This window comes from Chiloscyllium plagiosum, unplaced genomic scaffold (genome assembly GCF_037043375.1).
Source record: "Chiloscyllium plagiosum isolate Xiang-an unplaced genomic scaffold, Cpla_swu_hap1 HiC_scaffold_4, whole genome shotgun sequence".
Taxonomy (NCBI): domain Eukaryota; kingdom Metazoa; phylum Chordata; class Chondrichthyes; order Orectolobiformes; family Hemiscylliidae; genus Chiloscyllium; species Chiloscyllium plagiosum.
In genome coordinates, this window is record NW_028270142.1 from 960,376 (window position 1) to 972,519 (window position 12,144).

General features: G+C 41.3%; 1 protein-coding gene across 1 annotated transcript in view; it reads left to right on the forward strand.

Annotated features, from left to right (window-relative positions):
- LOC122549463 (syntenin-1-like) overlaps positions 1-12,144 on the forward strand; it is a 46,331-nt gene that overhangs the window by 32,706 nt on the left and 1,481 nt on the right. The window contains exons 4-8 of the mRNA XM_087985895.1: positions 1,267-1,367; positions 1,605-1,766; positions 5,274-5,449; positions 10,572-10,743; positions 11,368-11,459. Of these exons, the coding sequence (XP_087842021.1) occupies positions 1,267-1,367; positions 1,605-1,766; positions 5,274-5,449; positions 10,572-10,743; positions 11,368-11,459 (703 nt within the window). The remainder of the gene's footprint in view (positions 1-1,266; positions 1,368-1,604; positions 1,767-5,273; positions 5,450-10,571; positions 10,744-11,367; positions 11,460-12,144) is intronic.

Genomic DNA, 12,144 nt, shown 5'->3' on the forward strand with positions numbered 1-12,144 from the left:
CCCCATGTGAGACTGGTTAGCAAGGTTAGATCTCATGGAATACAGGGAGAACAAGCCATTTGGATACAGAACTGGTGTGGATGAGTTGGACCGAACAGTCTGTTTCTGTGCAGTTTGTCTCTGACTATATACCTGGAAAAAATTCTCATAAAACCTCTTCTGCAGACTTTCCAATGTCTTTGTCCTTCCTAAATTACCAACTAGAACTGAATGCAGTACTTTAGATGAGGCCTAAGTAGTGTTTTGCAGAAGTTCAACATAAATCTTGCTCTTGAATTCTGTGCTGTTAATAAAGCACAAAGAGGATTGAGGGCAGAGCAGTAGATGTAATGTATATGGACTTCAGTAAGACATTCGGTAAGGTTCCTCATGTGAGACTGGTTAAAATATTGTATATTTTATTAAGTAACCTGTCCTGCCTTTAACGAATCAGTACATAATTGTAAACTCTTCCAGCAACTGAATTCTAGCAACAAGTAACAGGAAAAGATGGAGTAGCTAAAAATAAACTATTTCCACATGGTGATCGTAGAACTAGGGGCATAGTCTGGGAATTGAAGCTAGTCTGTTCAGGAGAGATGTTAGGAAGCACTTCAGCTCACGGTAGATATTTGGAACACTTCTCCAAATGGTAATTGATCTAGATCAGTTGTTAGTTTCACATCTGACGTAGATAAATGTTTAAGCGAAGGTTTTAAGAGATGGGCCAAAGGTATATGGAGTTAGGCCATAGATCAGCAGTGATCCCCTTAGATAATGGAGTAGGCTTGAAGCACAGAATGGTCTACTCCTGTTCCTAATTTCCACCCGCTTTCACTATGGCCTGGCTTGCATCGCTTTCCCTTGGGAAAACAAATCTTTGCATCTAATATTTCAGCAATGCTCTCTGTCTCCGTGCATAAATCTTCTTTGTCTATAATTGGCCCATTTCCTGCTCTGCTAATGTTCCTGTTCCATTTTGGAGGTTGCCCATTATTTAGCTGCTTGTATTCCTGTGAACCTTTGACTCTAATTTATTAAACCCAGATACATTCCCACCCACTGGCATTTGACTTTCCCCAGTTAATTACTTTGGTTTGTTAGTTATCCTTTTCCATAGTATACATAAACCAGATGATATAGTTATCACTCTCCCAAATAGTCTTCCAATGTCACTTGATTTACGACAAATGTATAACCTCTATTGCTTCATTGTAAAGCTCTTTTTAATGCAACTTTTACATTTTTGTGAATAAATAGGTCTGACAACCTTTAAAATTTTTGCAGGCCTTTATCCCCGTCTGTACCCTGAACTGTCTGACTATATGGGACTCAGTCTGAATGAAGAAGAAATACAAAGAAATATGGCTGCAGTTGCAGTACCACAGGCAAGGGATATATTTCTTAGTACTTTTCTGTTAAATTCTAAGCAAGATATTACAATCAGTTCTAATCCAACTTGACATCTGCAGGATTTCCCTTAGCAGTACTGCTAAAATGATAACTATTTTTCTGCACTACTGTGAGTGTAAAACTAATGGGAATGGAAAAAATCTCAGATCTTGGTTGGAAGAAATGTTTGTAAAGGTTTTTAAAATGATTTTAATATGCTTTATATTGAACAGCAAACTGTTGCTAGACCATCCAGTATAAATTACATGGTGGCACCAGTAACTGGAACCGATTTGGGTCTTCGAAGAGCTGAAATCAAACAGGGGATCCGGGAATTAATCCTTTGCAAGGATCAGGATGGAAAGATTGGCATTCGTCTCAAATCTATTGACAATGTAAGTACCACTTCCTGTAATTTAGAAGTACATAGCAGTTTACAATGTGCCGGAAGATGCTAAGATGTTTATTGGAAAAGGGTAGCTTTGCTTTCATTGCTGTGGGGATGGGACAATTTTTAGGAACATATAGATATGGCGGGAGTCTGCTATTGTCCCCTCTTACCTGCTACACTGTTTAATAGAATCATGGCAGATGATTGGAATCCACATTTCTGCCTACTCCAGCCTTTCACTTCCTTAGCAAGAAGGATCCTGCCTTAAGGATAGACTCTGTTTCCACTCGCCTCTTCAGGAAGATTCCCAATGGCAACTAACACTCAGAATTTCACCTCATCTCTGGATGCTCCTTAATTTAAAATAGTAAACCCTAACTCCTCTTCTGCCCCAGAAGAGGCAAGATCCTTTACACTGCTATCCTGTCAAGATGCCTCAGGAACTTGTTTTCTAACCAAGTTAGAAACGCATTGCTGTACGTTTACTGGGTTCTGATCCTAAAAGCACTAGGTATGCTTACACTCTGAGTCTTGTGGTTCAACTGGTGGCACATGAGTGCCTTCTTCAGGGCAGTTGGGGATGGTTGCTAAATGTTGGTTTTGCCAGTAATACCCACATCCTAGGAACAGGTTTATTTTGAAAAACGTTTTACTGCCAGCAGTACTGTATGTCACACTCAGCTGGATGTATTTATACTGCTGATGCAAATGTCTAGCTGACTTTTTATTTTTAAATTAACCTGTTCAAAGATGGTCAGGGGTGCAGGTGGGACTTGAACCTGAACCTCCTGGTCCTGGCGCATAGAAACTACAGCTGCGCTGTAAAAACCTTACAATGCCCAGCGGATTCAGTTAGAAAAACCAGATTCAGTTGCTTCTCAAACTTATTACGGTGGAGGCCATGTTAAAACTCTGCTTTAAAGCTGGGAACTTCAGAATTACATCTAAATGCTAGCCACAAACAAAATTAGATTTGTCTGAAAAGATCTAGACAATTTGCCTACCCTGAAATTATATACTACAAATTTTAAACAACTAATGTCTTTCACTCCCACCAAAAAAAAAATCCAAAGTCTTTGCATACATTTTCTCATACAAAATGTGGCTTGGATCACCAAATGCTGACATTCAGGGCTGCTATCGATGGATATGATATGCTAGTAATTAGCTTATATGACTGCAAAACTGTGTGGTGGAGATGGCTTTACTGCAGTCTGTGCTGATTCTCCCACATATTCAGCTGAAGAAACTGCCAAGACATAGTTGACAAGAAAAGCCTTGTGGTGATTTTTTCCTACATTTAACTTATAGGAACAGGGAAGAGGGTTTATCACTATAGTAATGATTTCTTAACCGTGAGAAACATCTACTATCAGAAAGATAGGTGACACCTATTCTTTGCATTGCCTGCTGTGGAAGAAAGTTGTAGCGACCAACACAATCAAAATGCTACCATTAGTCCTGCTTTTGTAGTATCATGACAGAAGAAGCAAATTATCATAATAGCAAATCCCACTTTGGAAACAAGCCAGAATTAGCAATGACATTGCAATCAGAAAACTGGAAAGCGTAAAGTTCCTTTTAATATTTGGGATTTGCTGTTTATTTCTTCAGTGAATGTTTTTCTTTGAGCATTTGAGCACCACTTAGCCAATTTGGGTTATTCAAAAACCTGTCAGAGGTTGTTGAAGGCAGAGAGTTATAAAATAATTGACCCAGTTCCAAATTACACTATATTTCAATTTGAAATGCTGTAGCACTTAAGTTTGAGATTAATGCTTATGATAAAAGAAAACACTATACTTTTTAAAATAATGCCTGTCACTCTTGCCAAAATCTTTGTGAAAACAAATGTGCTTGACCATGTTTCATAAATTGTGAAATGCAAATTATTCAACATTTCCAAATATGAATTCTTTCTACAATAGTAAAGATCTTTCAAGGAAAGCAGAGCCTTTTGATACATTTGGTTTAAAATCTGTGTTTGGTTTAATAATAGCATTAATTTAAGGCAAAGCCAAATAGTTGAGCGGCAGGAATAAAAGGTTATCTGATGGAATGAGATAAATCAAGTTCAGAAAAATCAATCTGTGGTTGCTCCATGTGATGACTTTACTGTGATCTGGTATCTTGTTTTATCATTGGCCTTGACCTTTAACGAGCAGAGTAAAGAAATTCAGCAGTCCTTATGTGCATTTTTAAAATGGCTTGTTATTTATTATTGACATTCTGATGTACATTTGTTACCTTTACATTGAGTTGAAGGGAACATTTGATATGTGTATATGAATCCTATGAGATGGGGTGGAGGCTGGAATGTCTTCCGCGTACCACACTATTACTTGTCTGTGCTTTGATAAAATCATTAATTTACACCAGGATACTGTAACCTTACATTACATTTATGCATGTAATGTGTTTTTGCATGATATGGCCAGTGGTAGCGTACATGTATTCCACTTTGTGCAGGGAAACCTCAATTATTCGAACGTGATGGGCAGGCACTATTTTGTTCGGATAATCGATTATTTGGTCAATCGATTAAATGCCTTTCCTCTGGGGCTCAGAGTTTTTAAACTCTGCTCCCTGTTCAGGATACTGCAGCAGCACACAGCGTGCGAGGCCCTGTTGCCCCACCCCCAACCCCAACCCCAAACAACACCGCCACCTGCCCCCAACCCTGCCCAGCACCTCCACAACCCCGTGCAACACTGCCCCCTGTCCCCCAACCCTGCCCAACACCTCCCCCAACCCTGTCCAACACCAGTCCCCCTCGCCCCCATGCAGTCCAAAACCACCCCCCCTCACTCCCAACCCCGTCCAACACCGCTCCCCCGCACCCAAACCAGTGCAACACTGCCCCCTGTCACCCAACCCCGTCTAACACCGCCCCCGTGCCCAAACCCATGCAAACCCATCCCACACCGCCCCTGTATCCCAACCCCGTGCAACACAGCCCCCACACCCAAACCCATGTAACACCATCCCTGTCCCCCAACCCTGTCCAGCATGGCCCCCCCACCCTCTACCCCGTCCAATGCAGACCCCCGCCCACCCCTCCGTGGCATCTGGACTGTGCACCAACACGACTGCTGCTGCAGTTGCCTTTATGGGGTAAGTCTCCAAATAGCGTGAACTTGTGTGCGCACACCATTTTGCTGCAATGTTTTGACAGGTTCCACCTCTGCCCTCTAGAGGACCATGTTGGGCAGGGGGGTTTAGGGTACACCCCTGTGTAGAACTCCAGGGAAAGTGTGGGGAGAGAGAGGGGCGAGAGGTTAGTCATTTGGAGACTGTGCCTGTTTAATCACTGTCAACGAAAGAGGCGATCACTGTTGGAAACACGTCTTTGATGTAATGTTTCTATCGGGACCCTGAGATCTCCTTTGGATAATCCGATTTTTGGATAATTGATATTCGGATAATCGAGGTTCCTCTGTAAACTGAAGCAGAAGAGTACATGTAATTTGTCCCTAATATAATGGTGTTACATTTCTCTTTGCTTTATAAGGGTGTCTTTGTCCAACTTGTACAAGCAAACTCACCTGCTTCCCTCGCTGGTTTAAGATTTGGTGACCAGGTCCTGCAGATAAATGGTGAGAATTGTGCAGGCTGGAGCAGTGACAAGAGTCACAAAGTACTGAAACAAGCTTCTGATCAAAAGATTAGTATTATAGTTCGTGACAGGTAAGAATGCCCCTCTCTTTCTGTTGAGAGATAATTGGAAATTTTTCATTTTGTTTGAAAACTCAACAATTGGTATTTTGTCTCAGTTACATTTCTGAAGAACGGTCACTGGACCCGAAATGTTAACTCAGTCGACAAAAGCTGCCAGATCTGAGATTTTGCAGCAATTTTTTATTTGATTTACAGCATCTGTGGTTCTTTGTTTTTAACATTTTAATGTAAAAATTGATGAAGTAGACAAGTGTGAATTTAGTTATTCCATGAAGATGATTTATGTCATGGTGAGTCTTTTTTTATGGAAGCAAAGAAGCGCCACACGGCAATGAATGAATGAATTAATTTGAAGGAAATAAAATGAAATGGCATGTCCCTTCAATGGTCGATAAGAGAGATTTACTACTTGGTTTGGATGACTTTTTGGAATATAGCTGTACAGTGTAGCCGGTCAGGATGAGAAACGGCCATTAGGTATTAACATTCCTTTTCGACTTGACTCTTCCCTCTATCTCCAGTTTTTTCTTCTCAAGTCATTTGTTGGGATTAGTGATTAGGACCAGAAGATTAGGAGAGGTGCTGCAGGCAGTAAACTTGCAATTTATTTTTTTACTTAAGTTTGTGGAGAACATAATTTTTTAAATTATCCTTGGAATATATAGAACATAGAGCAATACAGTGCAGAACAGGCCCTCAGCCCTTGATGTTGCACCGACCTGTGAACTAATCTAAATCCTTCCCTTTATGCAGTCCCATAATCATCCATATGCTTATCCAAGGACTGTTTAAATGCCCCTAATGTGGCTGAGTTAACTACATTTACAGGCAGGGCATTCCACGCCCTTACCACTCCCTGATTAAAGAACCTGCCTCTGACTATCATCCCTCAATTTGCAGCTATGCCCCCTCGTACAAGTCGAAGTAATCATCCTAAGAAAAAGACTCTCACTGTCCACCCTATCTAATCCTCTGATCATCTTGTATATCTCTATTAAATCTCCTCTTAACCTTCTCTCCCATGAGAACAGACCCAAGTTCCTCAGCCTTTCCTCATAAGACATTCGCTCCAGACCAGGCAACATCCGGTAGGTGTAAATCTCCTTGCACCATTTCCAATGTTTCCACATCCTTCCTGCAATGGGACAACCAGAACTGTACACAATATTCCAGTGTGGCCGCACTAGCATTTTGTACAGTTGCAGCATGACATCATGGCTCCGGAACCCAATCCCTCTCCCAATAAAATCCAACACATGGTATACTTTCTTAACAGCACTATCAACCTGGGTGGCAACTTTCAGGGATCTATGTACATCCACACTACCAAGAATCTTTTCATTGACCCAGTACTCTGCCTTCCTGTTGTTCTTCCCAAAGTGAATCACCTCACATTTATCTGCATTCTCTATTTGCCACCTCTCAGCCCAATTCTGCAGTTTATCCAAGACCCCCTGCAACATTCTTCCACACTGTCCACCACTCCACTGACTTTAGGTTAGATGATTAGATTACTTAGTGTGGAAACAGGTCCACACCGACCCTCTGAAGAGCAACCCATCCAGACCCATTCCCCTACCTAACCTGCACATCTTTGGACTGTGGGAGGAAACTGGGGTACCCGGTGGAAACCCAGGCAGACATGGAGAGAATGTGCAAACTCCACACAGACAGTTGCCTGAGATGGGAATTGAACCCAGGTCTCTGGTGCTGTGAGGCAGCAGTGCTAACCACTGTGCCATTGTACTGTCCCCATCTACCCATCTACCTATGCCTGCATCCAAGTCATTTCTAAAAATGACAAACAGCAGTGGTCCCAACACAGATCCTTGTGGCACACCATTAGTAATTGGACTCCAGGCTGAATATTTTCCATCAACCACCACTCATTGCATTCTTACAGAAAGCCAGTTTCTAATCCAAATCGTTAAATCATCCTCAATCCCATGCCTTCGCATTTTTTCCGATAGCCTTATCAAAGGCTTTACTGAAGTCCATGTACACCACGTCAACTGCCCTACCCTCTCCACATAGAGTCATAGAGATGTATAGCACGGAAACAGACCCTTCGGTCCAACCTGTCCATGCAAACCAGATATCCTAACCCGATCTAGTCCCACCTTCCAGCACCTGGCCCATATCCCTCCAAACCCTTCCTATTCATATACCCATCCAAACGCCTTTTAAATGTTGCAATTGTACCAGCCTCCACCACTTCCTCTGGCAGCTCATTCCATACATGTACCACCCTCTGCGTGAAAAAGTTGCCCTTTAGGTCTCTTTTATATCTTTTCCCTCTCACCCTAAACAAATGCCCTCTAGTTCTGGATCCCCGACCCCAGGGAAAAGACTTTGTCTATTTATCCTATCCATGCCCCTCATAATTTTGTAAACCTCTATAAGGTTACCCCTCAGCCTCCGACGCTCCAGGGAAAACAGCCCCAGCCTGTTCAGCCTCTCCCTGTAGCTCAGATCCTCCAACCTTGGCAACATCCTTGTAAATCTTTCCTGAACCCTTTCAAGTTTCACAACATCTTTCCGATAGGTGCTTGGTCACCTCAAAAATACTCAGGTTTGTGAGACACGACCTGCCCTTGATGAAACCATGTTGACTACCTGAAATCAAATTGTTGCTTGCTAGATGATTATAAATCCTATCTCTTGTAATCCTTTCCAAAATTTTTCCTACAACAGATGTAAGGCTCACTGGTCTATAATTACCTGGATCATCTCTGCTGAACCACTTAAACAAGGGCACTACATTTGCAATCCTCCAGTCTTCTGGTACTTCTGGTAGACAATGACGACTCAAAGATCGAGGTCAAAGGCTCTGCAATCACCTCCTTAGATTCTCAGAGAGTTCTCTAATAAATCCCATCGGCCCAGGAGACTTATCTACTTTCACATCTTCTAGAAGTGATAACATCTCCTCCTTACTAATGTCAATCCGTTCAAGTCTAAAAGCCCGTATCTCAATCTTCTCTACAATATTCTCGTTTTCCTGAGTGAAAACCAATGAGAAATGTTCATTTAGCATTTCTCTGATCTCCACAGGATTCACACACAACTTCTCACTTGTCTTTGGCCCTATTCCTACCTTAGTCATCCTTTTATTCCTCCATACTTTTAGAAAGCTTTAGGGTTCTTCTTTATTCTACCTGCTAAAGATTGCTCGTGTCTCCTCTTTGCTGCTCTTAACTCTCTTTAAATCCTTCCTAGCTAATCAGTAACTCTCCAACGCCTCATCTAAACCATCTCATCTCAATGTCACAATCATATATTTATGATTTTAACAGAATGTAGTATGAAGAGTGTAAGTTTATTGTGCATTGGAGATACAATGTTCAAATGAGAGATGGATGACAAACTTGCTTTGAATATTCCTTGATGCTGAACTGGAATCATCGTGGCTCTGGAAAGGAATGTGCTTAAAGTGGAAGGTTTGGGTTGGGAGCGGAAGAGATTGTTTTCACTTTCTTGGACAACACTAGGCACTTTAAAGGGTTTTATAGTCAATAGATTATTTCTGAAGCACAGCTACTATGTAAATGTTAAGCCACACTCTGCAAAGGAAGATCACGACTGACAAATCAATGTTTGTTTGTTGTAATATTAGTTGCCGGAGGATGGTTGCTTGGGCCAATGAGAGCTTCTGCTTTTTGAGAGGTGTTATGTATTTAGTATTCACATGCAATAGATGGGACTTCGATTTAAAGTTTAATCTAAAAATGCAAACTCCTAATTTGTCTTGTCATGGAGAGCCAAGTACGTGAAAATTGGATTATTTAAACATAGAACAATACAGCACAGTACAGGCCCTTCAGCCCTGTGTTGTGCCAGCCTACTACCCCACTAAGATCAGACTAACCTACATACCCTTCATTGTACTCATTCCCGTGTGCCTGTCTAAGAATTGCTTAAATGTCCCTAATGTATCTGACTCTATCACCACCACTGGTACCCACCACTGAGTATAGAACCTATCTCTGACATCTTCCCTAAACCTTCCTCCAATTACCTTAAAATTATGTCCCCTTGTGATAAACATTTCCACCATGGGGAAAAAATCTCTAGCCACCCACTCTATTTGTGCCTGTCAACATCTTGTACACCTTTTATAAAGACACCTCTCATCCTTCACTCCAATGGGAAAGTCCTAGCTCCCTCACTCTTTCTTCATAAGACATGCCCTCCAGTCCAGGCAGTATCCTAGTTAATCTCCTCTACACCCTCTGTGAAGATTCCACATATTTCGTATAATGAGACAACCAGAACTGAACACAGTATTCCAAGTGTGGTTTAACTAGGGCTCTATTGAGCTGTAACATAACCTCGTGGCTTTTAAACTCAAATCCTTCTATTAATGAAAGCGAACGCACTATACGTCGTCTTAACAACCCTATCAACCTGGGTGAAAGTAAGGACTGCAGATGCTGGAGATCAGAGTTGAGTGTGTCGTGCTGGAAAAGCGCAGTGGGTCAGGCAGCATTTGAGGAGCTGGAGAATCAATGTTTTGGGTATAGACCCATCAATTCTCCGGCATCCTCAGATGCTGCCTGACCTAGTGTGCTTTTCTAGCACCACACTATCAACCTGGGTGGCAACTTTGAGGGATCTTTGGAAATCAACCCCAAGATCCCTCTGTTTCGCCACACTGCCAAGAATCCTGCCTTTCACTCTGTATTCTGCATTTAAATTCGACCTTCCAAAGTGAATAACTTCATGCTTTTCTGGATTAAACTCCATCTGCCACTTTTCTGCCCAGCTCTGCATCCTGTCAATGTCATGTTGCAACCTACAACAACCCTCCACACTATCCACAACTCCTCCAACCCTCATGTCATTGGCAAACTTATTAACCCACCCTTCCATTTCCTCATCAAGTCATTTATAAAAATCACAGAGCAGAGGTCCCAGAACACCACTGGTCACAGAGCTTGTCTGAATACTTTCCATCTACCACCACCATCTTGTATGGGCCAACCAATTCTGTGTCCGTCCAGACAGACAGGTTAGAAGGAATAAGAAAGGAAGAGTGTCTTCTCAGGAATTACAGCAGCATTGTCCTTTTGAAGTGAGTTGATTAGTTTATCATGGATATAAGCTCTTATGGGATTTCTGTTTTGCATAGGCCTTTTGAACGCACAATCACGATGCACAAAGACAGCACAGGACATGTTGGCTTCATTTTCAAAAATGGGAAAATCACTTCAATTGTAAAAGACAGTTCAGCAGCTCGAAATGGACTCCTAACAGAACACAATATCTGTGAGATTAATGGGCAGAATATCATTGGACTGAAGGTAAGGAATGCTGATTTTAATTTGCGCCGGTTGGATAATCTTGTAGGAAAATAATTGTTGCAAAACACTCATACTGTATCTCTATTCTTGTCTTAAACATCCACCGTTTTTACATAAACAAAATCCAATGACCAGTTTGATCTATCACTTTGGTTTTTTGAACTTTGTTTATTGATGTTGAGAAGTTAATAATTCTCCAATGTTTAATTTTTCATTTTGACTTTTCTGGCAGTCAAGTCTAGGAACAATCTAAATCTGTAGTGTACTTTTAAGAATATCTTTGCAGAGATTGCCAATGAATATTTCTTCACCTTTTCTTTTGAATAAATAATCTGGATCTCTATATTCTTGACCTCCAACTACACTAATCCTCAATCTTTTGACTGTCAATCACATTAATCAGATTAAACTCTATTTTGGTAAATTCTGGGTTTCTGCCTACTGTTATAATAGGTCAGCCTAAAAGGAGTTGCCACACAGAGAAAGCTTGAAACTGTCAACTGTCATAAAGGCGAAAGAGTCTTTGCCATTTTTACAGAATTCTGTTTTTAATCAAATAATATAAAATAATTGAAGTTATTTGTAGGATTGTTTTGTGATTTTTTTTTCTTGATATTTGAATAGGATACACAAATTGCAGACATTTTGGCCACAGCAGGGAATACAATAACCATTACGATCATGCCTTCCTACATTCATGACCATATGATGAAAAGGTAAATACTGATTTAAAGTACATTCAGTAGCTACTTGTCTATATATTTAATAAATATTTAATTTAAATTGTACTGCAAGTCAAACACTTGTTGCACAATAACCAGTTGTTCAAGGGTAAGAGTGGAACTTGTAAGACACTTAAGGGGCAGCCAGTGTGTGGAGCCACTGGACATGGGCGAGATCTTAAATGAATATTTCTCATCTGTATTTACAAGGGCGAAAGACATTGTAGCCGGGATATCATTTGGGATGGTGAGATTCTAGAACACAGAATTAATAAGGAGGTGCGAGATGTTCTGGTGGACACAAAGGTGCATAAATCCTTTCACCCCAACCTTCATCTACCTATTGCATTTTCCCCCATCCCCTCCCCCAACTTCCATTTGTCTCTCGCTCCCCTTGGCCCACAAGCCTCATGCCTGATGAAGGGCTTATGCCCAAAACGTTGATTCCCCTGCTCCTCTGATGTTGCCTGACTGGCTGTGCTTTTCCAGCACCACACTCTTCAACTCTGATCTCCAGTATCTGCAGTCTTTCTCCTCCATAAACCTACAGGGTTTGATGAAATGATCAAAGTAGGGTAGAAGCTCTTCATAGGTTCGGTGTGGATTCAATGGGCTGAATGGCCTGCTTTCAGACTGTAGGGATTCTATTCCAATCAATACTTGGAAAGACAGAGATAAC